This window comes from Camelus bactrianus, chromosome 2 (assembly GCF_048773025.1).
Source record: "Camelus bactrianus isolate YW-2024 breed Bactrian camel chromosome 2, ASM4877302v1, whole genome shotgun sequence".
NCBI lineage: Eukaryota > Metazoa > Chordata > Mammalia > Artiodactyla > Camelidae > Camelus > Camelus bactrianus.
Genome location: NC_133540.1, coordinates 107,013,792 through 107,033,935, shown reverse-complemented (window position 1 = coordinate 107,033,935; position 20,144 = coordinate 107,013,792). Strand labels below are relative to the sequence as shown.

Genomic DNA, 20,144 nt, shown 5'->3' with positions numbered 1-20,144 from the left:
CACACACATATATAAAATGAATCACCAGATTCAGTACACCAGAAACTAACACAATGGTGTAAATCATTGCAACACTTCAATTAAAAAAAAAGTCAGTGCATCTTTCCTCCTGCTACCTTGGCTGGCAATAATCTAGTCTAAATGTAACTATATCATCCACCTTGGACACAGAATGAGGACAATATGACAAGGAGCAGTGCCTTCAGCCAACCTGCCACAGACATTTAGTAGAAAGAGAGCTGTTTTAAGCTGCTGAGTCTTTTAGCTGTTACTGAAGCATAACCTAGCCAGTGCTGGCTGATACAAATGGTGATAGAAAAGCTAACAAAAGAGGTGGGACCTGGGCTAAGCCATAAAGACAACAATGTCATGTAACACTTGCATAGGGCTTGCTAGTTATATTACAAAGTTATGAGACTTAACAACTCATTTATTTACTATTACTATGCCACTCGGTACCTCCTATGAAGGCAGGAAGCTTGAAGTTCTTGTTCATAGCTGTATCCTTGGTGCCAAGCATAGTGGCTGACGCATATTGGGGACTTAATACACAGGTGTCTAATACATTTCTGGAGAGGTTGATGGCACCTTACAACAGAAGAAGCAGGAGGGAGAAAAGAGATCCCACAGCTCGACACCTCAAGGTAGGAATAAGGACGAGGTGGCCTTGGGCACAAAGGAAGCCAACTTGACAGATCATTTGAAAATATACAGGTACAATTATGGTTAAATTATAAAGTTAAAAAAAAAAAGATGGTGTTCCTTCTGGATGATGACAGCCATTTCTATTCTCCTTCTGCCCTGATTAACATATTTCTTTGGTGTAATCTGTTCTAATAGCATGGTTTCAAGGCCTTAGAGAATGATTAACAACATTATGATTAAAAGTGACCCAAGATTTAAAGACTTAAGATATATACATCTTCTCTTTTTTTTTCTAAAAAAGAAGTACTCTATAATTCATTCAGTGCAGACATATTAAAACATTATCTTTCACTTAAAAAAAATTCCCTCCCTTCTATTTCAACCCTTGACTTAGTGAATTTAATGAACAGGATTAGGTTTTATCTTTCTTAATAAATATCTTCTAGAGTTTCTCCTATGTCAATAGAAAACACAAAGCAACTCTTAAGCTAGAAGCTACAGAGAGATAAATCAAAATATTTCCTCTAGGCAATAAAGAGGCACAAATTACCCTAGGCCACTGAACTTGTAGGGGAAATATAATAAGAAATTCCACACCGTCCATTAGACATAATGCTTGTAGTAATTGCTGCTTATCTTTCTAATAAGATCCTTGGTGGTGGAGAAAACGAGTCTGGCAAGAAAGAACCTTGAGGGCTGGGTGGTTTCTGTGACACTGTTATTTAATTCATGTAGAAAGCCACAAATGTCATTTGGATTGGTCAATAAATATTAATTGTCTGCAGAGATATATTTTTAACTTTGCTTTTTTTTTTTTTTAAGCCACCCAGGGATTTTTTACAGGGATGAGAACCCTGAAAATATTCCTTGCTGCAGAATGCATGTCAGAAAAAAAATCTGTATTTTAAACACCCTGTTGGTTAATGGTACAGTCCAGATGTAATGCTGGACTCCGTCTGTTTATTAAAATTTATATCCCATTTGCTTCCCCAAAGAATTAAGTGATTTACAATGAAAGGCACACATTCTATCACGCTCTTAAATTAGAAAAGTAAACTTTAAAACCAAATTGAAACAAGAAACGTTTCTATAAATCAGTTAGGCTAAATATTAATTGGAACCACACTCAACCATTTTTGATCCACGTATGGTTCAGTCTAATCTTATTACTGCAACTGAGGATTTGATTTAACTCGAAACTTCCTGGCAAAAAGGGGGACATGGCAAACCGAAATTTTCACCATAAACCAAATTCTTTAAGAGAGAATTCACTGACTGCACTGACAGCTATGCTTGTGAGAATACCACACTTCTCAGTGCTAGGCAAATGAAAATCTAAAACTAGAGATTTGTGATAACAGAATGTGATACAGAGTCATCATCTAGGACCCCTAGATCAGTGTACTTCAGTGTTCTCTAATCTGCCGGGCCCCACAGACACTGATCCTGTGCAGTTCACTGCTAGGAAGCAAATAATGTGTTACACACTCACAAAGTGTTCAGTGCAGGACGGCGCAGAGCCTTCAGCAGCTAAGCTGTGTATTTAGAGCTCCCTGAGAGGAGGAAGTCTCCCCAAATTATTTGTCCATGGAATCTTTTTAAATTTAAATGTCAGTTATTAAGCTGGTAGTATTCAGTTCAAAGACTTTGGAAAAATTAACCAAGATCAGTATTATTCAAACTATAATCAATTAGTAGTAACAAACAGCACATTAAAAGTTAAATACATAGAACAGAGTGTAGCAAAGAAAAAAACCAAAGAACAGAGTACATCGTGAAGATAAGTACTGTTGTATGAAATTTTTGTGTGTGTAAAGGAAACGGGGGTGGGGGGGGAGAACTAGATCATGCCATAAACTATATTTCTTATGAGTTAAGACAAAGAGTTTGAAAGCCAGTGATACAGAAAAACAGATGACTATAAAGAATGTGGGGGTTCACACCACAATTTTATAAAAATCTAGTAACTGTCCTTGCAAAATTTATTCTCATGTGGGTAAATACACACACAATCATCAAGTTAATCAAGCTTCTTTCAGAGGTGCTGGGATGTAAGCTTCCATACGTGTCATGAGGAGGCTTCAGCAAATGAGCAGGCAGGAAAGGGCAGCCCAGGGCAAGGCGAGTGCAGGGGGAGGGCACATTTCAGTGCAGCTGGGCCCATGCACTTGGCCGCCACACTGGATGGGAGGTGGGGGAGCCCGGGGAGGGGCAGCTGGAGTGGTGGGGAGGGGCAGCTGGAGCGGCAGGCAGGGGTGAGATGACCCAGATCATGGAGTCTGGACTCCATCCTGTAAGCAGCAAGGAACAACATGTCTCTACCTGTCAGAAAGATTACTTGGGTTTCAGTTGGTGGGTTATTTGGAGGGAAGCAGCAGGGGATGTAGAGAGAAGGATGGGGGTTAGGATTTGGGGCGGAGAGACAGGCGCAAGAAGTGGTAAGAAAAATTAGCCCCAACTTGCAAATAAAGCAAAAGGAGGGCTGTGTGCTTTTTCAGTGTTATTGGGGAGCAATATTTAACAGGCCCTCCCTAAGGATTGCTCAGTTCTTAGTGTTGTTGCATTATCCAACAGGAACACAACACAAGCCACATAGGTAATTTTAAATGTTCTGGTAGTCACATTAGGAAAAAAAGGGAAAAAGAAGTGAAATTAATTTTAATAATACATTTTACTTAACTTAATACCCATATTATCACTCAACATGTGATCAATATAAAATATTGTCATGAGATACTTCACATCCTTACATTTTACACTTCACCGAACACCTCATTTCAGACCAGCCACATTTCAAGGGCTCAAAAGCCACCCATGACTAGCGGCCAGTGTACCAGCCCAGCCCAGCTCTAGGGAAAAGTGTCTTTGCCTGACTTCCTTTTTACTAGATTATGATTCAGACTCTGTGAAGTCAGTTGTTAATTTGCAGAAGATTAATAAAACTGCAAATAATTTCTGCAACTTTCTACTGAGAGAGAGAGGAAGAAAATGAGTGATAACCCCAAAGGTGACGAATTTATTGCCAGTAAAACATTAACCAGTTTTGTATCTATTTTAACATTTTCTCTTTTCTGCTGGCTGTTGTTAAGATTTTCTTTAATCCTTTGGTTTCAGCCATTTGACTAGGATGTACTCAGGAAGAGGGCTCTGTATGTGTGTGTTTAATTCTTCCTGCTGGAGGGTCTTCGTGATTCTTGAAAGCACACGTGCTTCCCGGTGCTTGATTACAGTTCTGGAAGAGTCTCAGTATTTCCTATATTCCTTTGAATTGACTTTGATATCCTGCTGGTTTCCTCCATCAGAAGTTATTTATGTCAAATAAATCTTTGACACATTTTAAAAATCACAGTTTAAACAGACTTATTGAGGAAAAATGACATACAATAGACCGCATAAGTTGAATACACACGATCTGGTAAGTTCTGATGTGTATACACTTGTGAAACTGTCCCCACAATCAAGATAGTAAATATGCCTGTAACCCCCAAAGACTCCTCTTGCTCGTCATAACCCCTGCTGTCTGTCCATCCTCAGGTAACCACCAATCTGCTTTCCATTCCTATAGATTAGCTAACCTTGCTTCTTCTAGAATTTTACATAAATGAAATCACACAGCGTGTACTTTTTTTTGGTCTGGCTTGCTTCAGTCAACTCAGTTCTTTGAAGATTCAGCCACGTTGCCGTGTACAGTTGGCCCTCTGTATCCGTGGGTTTCACATCCGCAGACAGGAAGGGCCAACCATACTGTGCCATTTTACGTAAGAAACTTGAGCATCTGTGGATTCTGGTATCCGAGGGGGCCCTGGAACCATTCCCCTGTGGATACCGAGGGACCAGTGTGTCAGTAGTTGACTCCCTTTTATTGCTGAGTGGATATCTGTCGTATGGCTGTACCCAAATTTATCTGTTCACCTGGTGAGGGATATCTGAATTGTTCCTAGCCTTGCTTATTTCCAACTGCATGTATCAGAGCCTGTTTCTAATTTTATGAAGCTTATGCTCTGACCTAAGTACTAAGGAGGCAGAATCACTAGGGCCTGACCACTGCCTGCATGTGGGGGCTGGGAGGATCCCCAAGTTGTTAACTATGCAGAGCCATTAACCACAGGGGACTAAGAGCAAAGGTGACCCGGCCGTAAGTAAGTGAGTAGATGCAACACACACAACTATCTGTGGCCTCAAGGTTTGCAGCAAGGAGCAAAGCTTCTTTCATGAGGCAGCTCAGTTCACTGGAGTTCAGACAGAAGCTTATAGATCTAGGAATGACTGGTGCCCTCTTACCCTTGCCCCGAGCCCCATTCCAGTTCTGTCCAAAGGCAGAGGGGGTGGGAGGGCTGCTGAGGGGCTCGGGCCAGAGAGAACTGGACACTTTCAATCTGAACTAAGTATCTATTTCACAAATTTGGTAATCAAAAAAACGATACTGGTGCCTCTACCGTTGCTGTATGTAAAATTCCTGCAAACCTATCCCATAGGCTGTCGTTCCCTACTGAGTCTCCTGGGACCGAGTTTCAGTGCCCTCAGAAACACTTGGTTCCACTGGGCTAAAGACTGAGACTTAGATTTTTCTGGCTTCATTTCCAATAAATTTATACTTAGGAGTTCTTTAGAAGCACTCGGTGAGTAGAAATGAATCACAGGAACTGACTCAATCATTGGATTCATCATGAAGCCAAAAACCTCAGGCGATTACATTTAAGTGAAAGAGTTCAAGGTGACAATTTGTGTATGAAAGCAGTGGCCCATTTGCCTGCAACAACATAAGGCTTTTAGCGATTTATCAAACACTTAATCATTTGTGGAATTACAACAGGCCAGCGACCAAGTGATGCTCTGGGTTTCAAGGGTTACGACTTTTCCTGCGCTCTAAGACACTAATCTGTGTTTGCACGGGTTGTGGGGCTACTCCTCCACCAACACTACTCTCCCCTCTGGTTTCGGAATGCTCCAAGTGCTCCCAAAGATCATGGGACTTTCCAGACTGACGAGACCCACTGGAGCCCAGCATGACGGAGCACCCCCAGGCTGCATCCAGAAAGGGCCAGTCGTCATCTGGCGTGGGATTCAGGGGGAGCACAAGTGGAAGCTGCTCAGGGATCATCATCAAAGTTTTTTGCTTCTCTTGACATGACAACCTGAAGCTCCCACACTTCACCAGCTGGTGCTGAAACAGGCTTATGAGAAACACTGGATTATGCACTGAACCAGTTACCAAAACATACGACATGTTCCTCAGAAGAAACTGTTATTTTTATGTACCCACCAACAGGGACAGCACCACCAGGAAGGATCTGCTTGAAAATGCCCTCAACATATTCCTCTGAGAAACACTTTTCTTGGATAATGACTTTCAATGTCTTTCCTTAAAGGTTATTCTAAATTGAAAATATTAGCAAGCATCCCAGCATGATTAACAGAAGACAAGGATGCTACTTCCAAAGAGATACAGCGAAACTACAATGTAAGTCAGCAGAATGGCCAACTAAATCCTGATGCCCCTGCTTCTCAGGTGTCTCTATTAAAAAGAAATTAACTCTTGAGGTTAAGATAATTTTGGAGTGTAGGGAGAGAATTACTGTTCTCTCCCCAAAGACTTTTCTCCCTGAGGCAAGACAATATATACCCTAGATTAAACTTTTATCAGGAGATCTTGGAATTCCATCAATCTTTCACTGCCGCCTGGCTCAGAGGACCCTCTGACAAGACATCATCAGGAAGCTCTCCGTCCTCCCTGTGAGGCCCCACCTCCCTCCATCACTCCGAGGAAAAGAAACCGTGGCAAAGGGGAAATAGAGATGACTTTCAGATTAGCTCAAAAACCAAGAGGCTCACTATTTCTAAGTCCCTGTCACCTAAAACAGAACTGCCTCTATCACTGACAGCCCCCACCACTTTAGAAAGGACGTCTCCCTGGCACAAGGGCTGTGGTGTCACCCACAGTGTGCGGTGGCTGAACAGACAGAAGAGCCACCCTCACTGGCTTGTTCAAAAAAAGCCGCTCTCTCCAGTGCCCCCCTCACAGCAGACACGCCCTCCACGCTGTCCCCTTTAGTCAGTGCTAACCCAGTGTAGAGGTCCCCCGGGAGAGGACAGGCAGGAGACAGGAACCACACCAGTGACTGGAACAGAGAGATCACATAAAGAGCTGTAACTACAAAACTCAAAAGGGAACAGGAAGAAGGTATCATGGAGGCAGCAGCTGTTAAGACCAGGCTGTGACCGGGAGGGTTGAGAGAACAAAGGGCAGAGGTTGGAATTATTAAAGCATAAAAGCTTGGAGAAGCCCCGGGGAGCAAAACCTCTGACACTGAGGAGGGTGCTGCTAGATGGTGCCTCCAGACTTAAGGCAGGGGCCCCAAGGGCCAGGGACCCAGACCTTTAAAGAGGGCCCACCAGCCAGTGGTGCGGGTGGCTCTGAAGAAAGGGTGTGATAAATGGTCCTGCATTTCTGTGAGTGTTGGGAAGACTGGAAGGTGGGCTCAAAACTGATGCAGCAAGAGGAAGCTTTTCTAGGATGAAGCTCACAGACACAGGAAGCAAGTCCCTCCTTCCTCCTCCAGCCTGGCAGCCCCTTCTAGTTGGAGCCTAACAGTCAGCCAACTAGAGAAGCAGAAATGTGTTTGGCAGAGTCCCAGCTCCAGCCTCACAAAGCAGAGCAGAGAAGGGGGAGCTCAGAGCTGAGGGACAGCAGCTTAATAACTGGCCTAGGAAGCAATAGGTCACAGGCTGGAAACACTGAGGTGATTCGTTTTCAGACTGTGTCTGAGTTCTAGTGGTTTCACCTCTTCTCTTTTGATAGTTGGCCCATTTGGTAATTGTTGGCCCATTTCCCAGAATCCCTTGCAGCTGCATGTGGCCAACAGGATGTGACCAGAATGTGGGCATAATGTGATATGTGCAAGCTCCAGGTTGCCTTCAACTTAGAGAGAAGTCCCTTGGCCGGTCAGACGAGGAAGACTCTGGAGGGACGGCAGAAGAGACACCTAGAAGGCATCTGAGTCCGGCTAACACAGAGCCCCCTCCACCTCACCCCCACTCCCCTGATGGCACAGCTTGCTGCAGACTCCTGCGGGAGGACTCATCTCCAGGATTTTAGCCCATGGACTTTTGAGGACTTGGTGTAGCAGCCTGGCCCGTGCTCTAGGAACAGCAGCAGGGCTGAGCAATGCTTACAGGCACCCTGGGTAACATTGGCAGAACTGAGACACAGGTAGGAAAGGGGAGAGACAGTCAAAAGGGACTTGCCTTTTTCCCAACGACTTCCCACAGAACCCACAATGATTGCCCGATTATACTCTCAATGCATCACTATTCATAACGTTCTTTCTGTAAAGAACCAGGCCATATGGGGTCCTCCACTTTGGGTCCTGTGTTACTTTTTTCCTTTTCTTTTTTTTTTTTTTTTTAAACAACCCACTAAAGATGGAAAAAACATTTTTAGCTTGGGGCTATAGTTTTCAATCTCTGCTTTTAATTCACACCTGTGGCTTTATCTTCTTAAGGAAAGGGACCAGGCCTTAGAGTGTAGAGTTCTCAGCCCCTCTGCTGACCCCAGATTATTTTAGACCATCCGTTATCTCTTGTCAGAATTAACAGAGGAGCTCCTATTTGGACAGAGGTTAATTCCAGGAGGCTGTCTTTGCCTTGTTACAACTAGACGGGTCACCTAAGGTAAATTACACCCTTCTGTCCTCAGTTAATCTCGAAAATAAAGAGGTTGACTCCTGGAAGAGAACATAGGCAAAACATTCTCTGACACAAGTCTCAGCAATGTTCTCCTAGGGCGGTCTACACAGGCAACAGAAATAAAAGCAAAACCAGACAAATGGAACCTAATTAACTTATAAGCTTTTGCACAATAAAGGAAACTACAAATAAAACAAAAAGACAACCTATGGAGTGGGAGAAAATATTAACGATATGACCTAAACAAGACCTAAACAAATATTTCTCCAGTGAAAACATACAAAGGGCCAATAAGCACATGAAAAAATGCTCAATATCGCTAAATATCAGAGAAATGCAAATCAAAACTACAGTGAGGTTTCACCTCTACACTAGTCAGAATGGCCATCGTTAAAAAGCCCATGATAAATGTTGGAGAGGGTGTGGAGAGAAGGCAGCCCTCCTACACTGTTGGTGGGAATGTAGTTTGGTGCAGCTATTATGGAGAACAGTATGGAGATTCTTTAAAAAACTAAAAATAGACTTACCATATGATCCAGCAATCCCCCTGTATCCAGAGGGAACTCTAATTCGAAAAGATACATGCATCCTAGTGTCCACAGCAGCACTATTTACAATAGCCAAGACATGAAACCTAAATTAAGAAGTTGTTGATAAAGAAGTTGTGGATAAAGAAGTTGTTTGTGTGTATGTGTGTAACTGGAAAAGGAATATATATTTATGTATAACTGAATCACTGTGCTGTACACCAGAAATTAACACAGTATTTTAAAACAACTATACTTCAATAAATAAATAAATAAAAGAAAAATTAATAAAATAAAATCCTGAAAAAAAAATAAAGAAGTTGAAAGAGACTGGTTACTAAACCACATTTTACATTTAAAAGCCTATAACTAATTAACCTTTGTGCTGCAATCAGGATGTTCCATGCATATCCCACCCTCATCTGTCCCAAAATTAAGCACTGTTTTCCAAAAGAAATCAAAACAAAACAACAAAACAACACTAGTAGGGAAATGGGAACATGAACTATGTGTGGAAATAAACTTCTGCAACAACTTAACCAGGGACTATGTGAATAAAGCCAGTTGGGAATATCCCAAGAGAAGAGGTGAAAAAAATATTCAGGGTACTTGAGACAATGTATTATTTGGATAAAAGTTCCCTGAGATCTTAACCAGATAAAACAGTTAAGTCAAAGATCAACATTTGGAAATTTATAAATAATCTATTATATGGTAAGATTTTATTAAAAACTGCTCATCAAAAACAAAAAAGAGATGCATAAAACACCTTCTCAGAGAAGTTTTGCTTTATAAGCTCTAAGCACAAACACTATCACAGGTTCAACATTTAACCTGCACAGTAAAGTGTTTTTTAAAAACACAACATTGTAAATCACCAATACTTCAGCTGAAAAAAGCACTGGAGCACAGTGGCTATGACGGCTGCTACCAATTACGAAGGAGTTTTATCTTCCTTATTAGAAGCCAGCTTCACTTATAGTGGTTATTTACTAAAAGTAATTCCAATTTAAAGGCAAAAACAGCAACCTAGCGTTGCCACTAATTTAATGGGTTTGCTGACCAGAGCACCATTTCCCACAGTGTGTTCCATGCGACTGCATTTCCGTGAGGAGAAGGGTTGCAGCACACATCAGCACAGGAGAAGTTCCAGGAGGGTCCAGAGCAGAGGGGCCTGTTGCCCTGGGTTTAACCCACTCTCCCAGCTGACCCTAGAACCCTTTTTTTCTTTTACTCTCAAGGAAAGTCTATGAACATCTGACCTGATAAGTGCTCCATGGTACACTGACCTGGAAAATGCCACTTAGCAGGTCTGAAACCCTGTGACTATACCATCCACCCACTTTCCTTTCTCTTGGGAAACAGGTGGGATGAGCGGACTGTAGTGCCTGCTGGCAACGGACAGAAGGACCCGTGTGCCCCTTCCCATATCTGCCACAAGAGGCAAGGAAAGTGTCTGTTTAAAGTCTCCTTTGTTCAGACGTTGTGTCTGCTTGCTGTTGCTACCTCCTTAAAAGAATAAGGACAGTGCTGCTTCCCAGGGTCGAATGAGTAAACAGGAGAGCTGTGGCCAGATTGGCAGGGCCCCTGAAGTTGTCTTGAAGTCCCCCATCCTTGGAGCGGCAGCCTGCAGTTCCTTAGAGACAAGGTGAGAGGTGGCACTGTGGTCATTTGCCCCAGTCCCTGGGGGCAAATGCCAGCTCTATAACCCAGGCCATTCTCACACATGAGGACGGAAGCACAGCAGGTCAAGCTGGACGTTCCCTGCAGCCACCCTGGATAGGAAATACAAGGCTCATGAAACCCCTTTCACCAATCCCCATCTCTGGGAGCCTTGACATTTATCTCACTGTGATCAAAAAGAGCCAAAGTACAGAATAGCCAAGAGAGAGGGAGGTAGCCCTCCCCTTGCCTGGCAGTAATGCAAATGGGCTCCAAGAAAAGCCCTAAAAAAGGCAGGCGTTACTCCAAGGAACAAGACAAAAACTTCAGCCCAGTCCTGCAACCACCAACGCCCCACAAAGAACCAACATCGGATGTGACGGTGACTCCTTAGCCACTCATAATAAAAGGTTTCTGCAAATCAACCTGGGGGAGCAGTGGGGAGGGGGCACCCCAGCTGGATCGCCTCCTCTCAGAGTAAACTTATCCATAAGGAATTTCTTGAGAGCAAAGCAAATCCACTTGAAAGCCTTAAGAAAATGCTAAACCCTAAATAACTTTATAAATTCTGAAATTACACGGCTCAGTGAAGCACTCTGAATTTTAAGACAGACTGCGCCCTTCAAGCCTCTGGTATACATACTTCTCATATTCATTTTAACCACATCAAGAAATCCCCTAAGAGATTCCATTTTCTCAGCAAGGGAAGTTACAAAAGAGAATGCGAAATGGGCTCATTTTCGCAAGCAAAATGAAACACTTTTATGTTTTATTCATGCAAAGTGTAAAACCCCTTTCCTTTGCAGCATTACAAATTGAATTTGCTCTTGTAAATTGCTGTAAAAAAAAAAAAAGAATCAAAAGCAAAAGGAAGTATTGAAAAAAAATAGCAGGAATACAAAGGCCCCTTCTTGCAAAGAATGAAAACTCAGAGGACCAATAGGGAGATATAGAACCTTTCACTGACAAACGTACTTTTTTATTTACTGCTTCCAAAAGCAATCCAGTTCAAGGGCCCCCAACCACTTTAGGAGCTTTCTGAGATCCTGACAGCTGATGCGGAACCCTGAGTGTATTTCTAAATTACATTTATCTGCTAACATTGAGTAAGAATAAGAAGTGATTTTAAAAAACATGAGTAATCCAGCCCAGATTTCAAAAACACAGCCAAGGCAATGTAACCCTAATTTACACTGATGTCACTGGGGGAACAGAAGGTTGGTGGGGGGGCTCTCTCTGCTTTGTAGGACAACTGAACTTACAGTATCTGGAACAGTCTCTCACTCTCTGTTACCAAATGATAAACTGTCCTTGAAACCTCTCTGAGGTCTGACACCTTCTTTACCCCTCCCTTACCCCTCCCTGTCTTTGAAAGGAAGTCATGTACTTAGCTGTAACTGACAGTGGATGCTGCCTTAACAAATTAAGAGCTAACATTCATTAAGCATCTTCCATGTCCTCCATCACTGTTGCAACTACTATACCCACATACAGGCACAGATGTACATATGCTTTGTGATCCTTATTATCATCCCCACTTCACAGATAAGAGAAACTGAGGCTCGGGGCTTGAATAATTTTATCAACTGGAGTTTGAATCATTTTTTTTTTCTCCCCGAACATGTAACATTTGGCCTTATAAAGAGTTGGGGTGAACTGAAAACCTTATCAATAAAATTCTCTCAAAAGCTAATCTTAAGAAAACACAACCTCCATCCAGTTGTACATGTATATAATGATCTTCACCTTTGCTCCCGCCTTAAAAACAAACTTAGAGGACAGGAAGCAGAGAAGGATCAGGCATCTTATACTCTTCCATCAAGGCTAAATGTTTTTAATGATGCACAAACATCATCAGGTATTTTCCTCATAAAATTAATCAATTCATGCCAACGTATCAACTTCAAGTGAGTGACAGGTGTGTACGAATAATTGACCCACCCATTCCCCCCAAAGCACCTGGTCCAGCTGTCACTGTTCATCACTGTTACAGAAGCTCAAAGACACAACTGTGCTCCCAGGAAGGTTTATCCAATCAACCATCAGAGGACACTTCAGCTCTCTCTTTTGCAGACATTTCTCACGTGTGGTCACAGCAAACATGCTTGTTCTTTGATGAATGCTTAACCATTTTCCTTTCAGGCTTAGGACTTGGAACTGAATCAAAAGACTGTCAAATGTGCTACTGCTCAGCCTTGGGAAGCTAAAGCAGAGCTCCCTGGAGGACCACACAACCCAATAAACCAGAACGCCCAGGAGAGCCATCTCTCTGTCGTCTGAGATTTTCACCAGCTTCTGCAGTGCTCTTGTGCATTTTCAACAAAGCAATAAATAATGCTATAGCTCGCCCCTAAATGCTAGGAGATCCTTGGTACCTTGAGAATTGCTAAAGATTAACTACAATTCAAGAGTTAAATGCATTTCATGTAGCCCAATTATTTAATAATGGTACCTGAGTATGATGTCTGTGATAACTACCACTTTATTAGTTAGAATATGTACTTAAAACTCAGAACTTCCTTGTTTCCAGTCATTCTGGAGAACAAAAAAATTCACAACACATCTAAGTAAGAAGCATTTGCTGGAAATAAATGTTCTGTAGAATTTCAGAAAAACACACACTTGAATGGAATTTTGGTATGACTAGACATTTCAAATGTTAAAAAACTTCAGTCAACTCCAAACCCCAGAAGTTCCCGAGCATCATGATCTAAAGCTTGTGATTAAAGGCTGTGCAACCTCTCCCTTCCAACTGGCCCTCTACGAAGAAAATATCAACACCAGGGCATCTGAAATGGCTGAGACTCAACTTTAAAACAGATTGCAGAGAAGAGGGGAAAAAAAGAAAGGTGGGAGTTCAGGGAACTTGGGTGATTGGGAACTCAGGTGAATGAGGATGAGCAGGGAGAGAAAAGATGCAGAACCAGCGGCAGGATCCAGAGCTGACAAAAGGTCCGAGGTACAGAAACCAGGCATGGAAGTAGCTTGGAGGGTTTATGAGGCAGGGTACAGAGATGTGCTTAATTTTTTACATTTCTGCAGAGAGTGTACTGTCAAGGTTCATATTCAATTTCTGCAGTAGTAGCGAGGCCACACCTGGGGGCAAAGCTAAAACTGGGGCACCTGATGACGTGACACAGGACGGCGCCAGCCTGGGGCACTCACCGGCCGTTGTCGCGGCCCACGCCCCACACACGGATGCTCACGATGGGCTGTGCGTGGAGCACGCTGCGGTCCATGGGGTCCACCAGGCTCAACGTGTCGTTCTCCAGGACCAGGTACATGTCCTTCCCCTGGGGTGCGACAAGAAGACAGGTTACCTTCTTCACAAAGCTACATGTCCTCGTCCTCAGGATGTTCCTGGCTATACCGGGACGTCATTTCAACCATTAAAAAGCCACCCCTGGGGTCTGTAACTTGTTTTCCTAAGAGAACAACAGCCCCTCCTGATTAAAATACTCATAAATCTTTCATCTTCCCCTCACGTGCTCAATTTCTCTCTCCTCCAGAGCCTCTGAAATGTGTCCCTAGCCTGCTTTCTAGTGGGCTCTTATTTTTAATTATTTACACTTTGAATCTTAACTCTAAGGAAAAAGGCTAATGGCGGGTTCCCTGGAGAATCTGGTCTCTTACTAACTCCAAATCTGTCATCCTCTCATAACCCCTCTCTCCCTACTCCTTCCGCTCTGGCCAGACCTACCAGGCAGCCCCTGCACGGCCTTCCCAGGCTCACAATGTCTGTCTCTTCTCGGCTTTGTGACACTTCTCGGTACTACAACAGCTAATGTTCACATGACTTTACGGCATCTCAGACTCACTGGGGCGTGGCCCCCAACGCAACTGTCACCTGATGACCCCACCCCTTTGCCAGGCAGCTGTTTTCCTGGCTAACAGACTCTGAAAGGCTTTGTTTTGACTGACATCACCTGATACATTAAACTTGCTTGGTAGGATATGACCCATAGCGAGGTCAAGTGCCCCCTCACTGAGCTGGGTGATGCATTTCCTTAGGATTGATTCAGCTCACAAACCACAACTGGTCTTCACAAAGACAAGAGGGGCCATGTTCATCAGTTAACTCCACCGACAAACTTCGTGTTATTGGACAGAACCAGTGACAGTTTCCAGCTGGTGATCTGAAGTGAGAACGGCTGGCTGAGTGTGGAGTCTCCCTGAGTGAAAATGCATCGTGGCTTCTGCTGAGTTGATTGAGCACGCTTATGTCTTCCCATATGCGCCCTTTCCGTTTTCCCATGAGCACTCAGCAACTCCTAGCTGACCACTGTAAAGGCTTGCCTGCTGATTTCATGTGATTCTTATAGCAAATTTGGAACTTTTACTCATTACTTTCCTCTCTGAAACAATCTCAACTAACATTTCAAAGGGGAATTACTTTGTTCCCAGTGAGAAAGACTATATAGTTATCAGTTCCATAACTCAGGAACGACATGGATTTTCAGACTGTAAATAAAGAAGAAAGGGGGAGGCGTGGGTCTTCCTCCCAGAAGGCAGCTTCTGGAGACTGGCAGACCCAACTCTGCATGGAGGCCTAGGGGGTTTCTGGGCCCTGAAGTCCGTCCGTGGCTCCCTGGGGACTTGGGATACCAGGGTAGACTCTGTCACTGAGGCACTGAGAAATGCCCTTTCCCAGGGCCCCGTCCTCCCCGGGACCACAGGTCATCACAGGTGCTCCGCGCCTACACTGCCTGCCTTCACAGGAAAGTGCACCCCCCCACACCTTCAGTGCCCCCAGTACCACGTCTCACGGAACTCTGTGAACAGTCTGCCGTGAATTATTCCCACCCGTTACTTACCTCTCCCCAGATGCCGACTGTGTCTCGGATGTCATTTTTGCAGTAGGAAAGCTGCCTGATGCAGTTGTTGACGGCAACGCTACTCTTGCCAGGGGCGAGGTCCTCCTCTGCCATCTCCACCCACCCCAGAGAGCGCACAGCAAAACACTAGGAGAAAAGCCAGAGAACAGGAGGTTAGTCTTGGCCACCGGTCAACTTACACTAAAACCCTCTACAAAGTGTGCTGACTGTGCCCTCAATTACTACAAAATGTCCAATCATCTAATTTAGTAATTAGCCCTCGATTGTTGGAAAATGAAATTGTGGCTATTTTTTGCTATTAAAAACGTGCTTTCATGAGAATTGGTCTCGGAGCTTGTCATTAGCACCAAATCCTGAAAAGCCTGCAGAGTGGACCAACCTGTGAGATACCTTAGCACACATGTTCCATTCATTCTTTTGTCATTTAGAGATACTGAGTTGAGATCATGCTCCTTATCCTCCTTTTAAAAGTTCAAGTATTCATTTTTTTTAAAAAAATTAAGTATCATATGCGTATTGTAACAAGTGAAAAAATCCAAAATTGTACAAAGAAATTCATGGGACATGAGAGGGCGATCTGGCAACCACATCTGCCTAGCTGTTAATCTCCAGGGCTGCCAGGTGCCTGGAAGTGGGGTCTCTCATCGCAACCTGTGGTCCGGGGCCTCCCCAAGGCTGCACATCAATTGAAGAGATCACCTTCCCCAGGACAGGAGAGGCAGACAAGGTGCCACACTTCTGTGGAGCCAGGAGGCTGGGTCTCAAATAGCATCTTCTAAAGTTTCCACAAGTGAACTTCATAAAAAGTGAAGAAATGCAGCAAACGGTCCCAAAGTGACCACATTCAACCTAATTCAACCTTCCACATCTCAGCCCCCACACCCAGACTAGGTGCCTCCTTCCTGAATTGCTAATCACACCTTCTGGGGGGGGGAACTACCAAAATACCAAAGACAACCTAGTTATGCTAACAGAACGTGGATCCTCCCATCCTGGGGGGAACAACAGAACCTCGGTAACTGCCTGGAGCGGAGCAGCTCCCGTGCGCCGATGGGCACATGATGCCCTTTACAAATAAGCCATGAAGAGAGGGTCATCCCTGCAGCAACTGCAGAAGCTAGGCAGGACCCTGCATCCCGGGGAAAGGTCCTGGGAGACACCCTCACATTTCAACTGCGCGTGTGCATCTGCTGCAGAGAAGCTGCTCAAAGGGAAGAGGATGTCCACAGGTACAACGGCTGCCCCCTCTGCAGTTCTGCTCCCTTAGCCCTGTGACCAAACTGCTCCTCCGGGGGGACATGTCAGAAATGCCACCGGTGCACAGCACAGCACAACCGCACAGGCCTCCGCCCAGAAGCACTCATTTTCTGCTCCCTCCAGGGGGCACCGTGCAGCTAAGGAATCTCCCTTCCTTGCTGGTTCCCAGCATAGTCCCTAGTGGGTAAAATCACCATGCCACAACCTACCTTGACCTGCAATTTTGATCGTGTTACCCATCTTATAATGGGAAAATTCAACTTTTCCACCTTCACCAAATATGTGGAGGTTTTCCTCCATACCAGCAAACTCCCTTTATTTGAGAACATTTATTCTATCCTGACCCCGCTGGAAAGCAGAAAATAATCACAGCACATCTGTACCATCTGATACAGACAAGAAGGCATTGTTCAAATGTCCAAAGGCATGAATTCATTTACTTCTCACCTCAATCCTAAGAGCTCAATACTAAGTTACTGTACCCATTTTATAGATAACGAAAGTGAGTGAAGCACAGGGTTGATAAGAGGTGGACCCAGGATTCAAACCCAAGCAGTCTGACCTCTGGGTCTGACCTCTCTTAACGACCCTACCATACGTCTGTGACCTCCTTGGGGGGACAGCATCCGATGGGGCCAGGCTCAAGAACACAGCCAGTGATGTCAATACAGTTTGAGTGTATGCAGCCCAAGAGCAGGGACAGCCTAAATTAAAGTCTTAGCCCTGACTTACAGGTACTGTGATCTTGGCCAAGTAACTAACAAAGTCTTAATTTTTTTTTTAATTTGCAAAAATGGAAATAACAGTTAACAGTTACCTCAGAGGGTTCTCATGAGGATAAAACAATATAACACAAGTAGAGAACCTAGCACCTAGAAAACACTCAATGAACATTTGCCACGTGAAAGAGCCAACAAATACGGTGCCATGTACATCTTAACTGGAGTCGTCAAAGTGGGGAATGAAAGGAGATTTGTCATTAGCGTGACCCCGTGTTCCAATTGTCCATTGGATGGTTCTGGTTTATGTTTGCTGTTCTGGCAAAAGTATTAAAAGCAGCTCCTTTTACTCTCAAAAGTGTCCTCATTTGCATAATAATTTCTGGCATGGAAACCAAGGCTTGGATGGGATACTGAGAAATGCCCAAGTGGAAACCAGGTGGAACCAGGTGGGTTCAGGATCAGCAGAAGCTGCTGTCAGTATGGCACCCTGGTGACCCTGGGGGGTGGGTGAGCCCAAAGACACCAGTATTACTGTGGGGTGGTCCTACGCCCTAAAACTAGAAGCCAGGGACACATCCCCCCACTTTCTCTAACTGCCTACCACAGAACCCTACAGCCTGTAAATACTAAATGAATTTATTAACAATAAGGAAGGTGAAAAAGAATACTGGTTGCTTTTTGTCCCTTGAGTCCAAGAGCACCTGGGTTTCAATCTAAACAAGCTCAGTAAAATCAATGGTATTTCTGTCGGCGGAGAAATGCCAATGGCTAACTCCACGACAGCACATTAAGTGTACTGTTTCCTCATGCTGATAAAAAGGAAACAAGAGCCCTCCCGATATAATGAATTTATGCAAATTTCCGTATGTAATTCTACTGTTGTAATTTAGTTTCTGATCTGAAAAGCTTCACCACCAGTCCCTGTGGCCAAAGAAAGAGGAAACAGGTGTATGAAGGCGGTAGGGGAGGTGGGGGGAGAATCGAGCTTGACCAAGAGTGAGATCCATTTTCTGTCAAAGAACCAAGTGGCATAGAGTAACCTGTGCTATTTGGTGCTGCCCCCGTGCGGCCAGGAAGGTTTATGACCACCATTACTTTTCCTTAAATTGGGGGAAATAACACCAAGCAGAATAGCTCTGGGAATGAACACTCACGCCAGAGAATGGGAGGAACTCAAAGTATTCAATGAAAATATGTAATCAAATATTTAATCAATCTGCCTTTTAAAATATTTTTTTCAAGTTTTGAAAAAAAAAAAGTCAACATTTACACTTTGATGCTTATTCTTCAACAGCTCTTTTCCGAAAGTGCAAAAATGAGTAACAAATGGTTCAGGGTACGGACTGTGCATCAGATGGATTTCAGTTCAAATCACGAGTTCGCTACCTACTAGCTTATGACTTTGGGGAAGTCACTTCAGGTCTCTAAGGGTCCGTTTCTTCATCTGTAAAATGGGAATAATGTTCTTACCCTGCACTTCACAGCACTGTCATTGGGACTGAGATGACGCAGGTTAAAATGTTTAGCATAGCGCCTGGCAAATAATAACTCAATAAACATTTATTATGCTATTTTGATAAATTTTAACTTTTTTCTATGTGTGGATTTTAAAGATTCCTCCAGTTTAATGGATCTCAGACAAAGCTAAAACACCCAGAGAGCTTTGTTAAAACACAGAAAACTGGACACCATTCCCATAGTTTCTGATTCAGCAGGTCTGGGCAGGGCCTCCAAATCTGCATGCCTAACAGTCTCCCAGGTGATGCTGAAATTGCAGGCCCGGGGACCACACCTTGGGGACCACTGCTGTAGACAGAATGACCCCTTCCTTACTCAAAGTCATGCTATTCCTACGATCGGTCCTGAAAGGAAAATCTGGGTTCAAATCCCAGGACTGCCACTTACTATTTGTGATCCAGGGCAAGTTAGTTAACTTCTCTGTACCTCAGTTTCCTCATCTGTAAAATATGGACATTAAAAATATCTGCCTCACAACAGTCTGTCATGTGCTGTGAGGATTAACCGGGCAGAGTTTGCCACCACGAGTTACCACGGGCATTTAGGTGCCCAGACACGGCCAGTGCTCTGTGTAACCACTGAGGGATGAGGACAAAAAGGAAATGACACCAGAATTTATGGCAACACTAAACTATAGATATTAAGAAACTAAGAAAGGTCACAGAGAAAAGCTACAATCCAGTCTAGCACTATAAATGTAACCCTGCTGAACATGCATTTATAGACTTGCTTACCATTCAAGCCTACTTACCCTACAGCACAATAACACCTGTGTATTCATGTCAACAAACATTTATTGAGCACCTATTCGTTCCTGGAGACAGAAATGAGCCTGACACGGAGAAGACACAAAGCGGGAATCTAAGGGGACACAGAGGCACACAGATGTGCTAGTGGCTCCAGGAAGGAGCAGTCTTTTCACTCGGAGAAAGGGAGCTATGGACAGCTTCCTGAAGGGTGTGGCACTGAGCCGAGCCTTGGAGGATGGGTGGGTTCATTCATTTAACAAAGATTTACCGACACCTGCTATATGCTAGGTTCTGGAGGCACAGCAATGAACCAGACAGTCCAAACGCTCAGCTCTGAGTAGTATTTCAAAAAGCTGGAAGGGCGTATTCATTTGTCTGTGACACCAGAGGTCACACAGCTCCACTGACATGAACCACGAGTGAGGCACAGTGGGATGTGGGCGGGGGAGCACGAGCACACTGATTCAGGGCCCAGGTTTTCAAGTCACTGACCTGGAGGACAGTCAGGAAAAGGTGGTTACTATTTTCGCAAGGTCTCTGATC

At 44.0% G+C, this 20,144-nt stretch overlaps 1 protein-coding gene across 16 annotated transcripts in view; it reads right to left on the bottom strand.

Moving 5' to 3' along the window:
* APBB2 (amyloid beta precursor protein binding family B member 2) overlaps positions 1-20,144 on the bottom strand; it is a 332,397-nt gene that overhangs the window by 50,851 nt on the left and 261,402 nt on the right. For all 16 annotated transcript variants that reach the window (XM_074348829.1, XM_074348805.1, XM_074348824.1 and 13 more), the window contains 2 exons: positions 15,335-15,481; positions 13,686-13,813 (listed from right to left, as the gene is read on the bottom strand). In XM_074348829.1, coding sequence (XP_074204930.1) covers positions 13,686-13,813; positions 15,335-15,481 — 275 coding nt within the window. The remainder of the gene's footprint in view (positions 1-13,685; positions 13,814-15,334; positions 15,482-20,144) is intronic.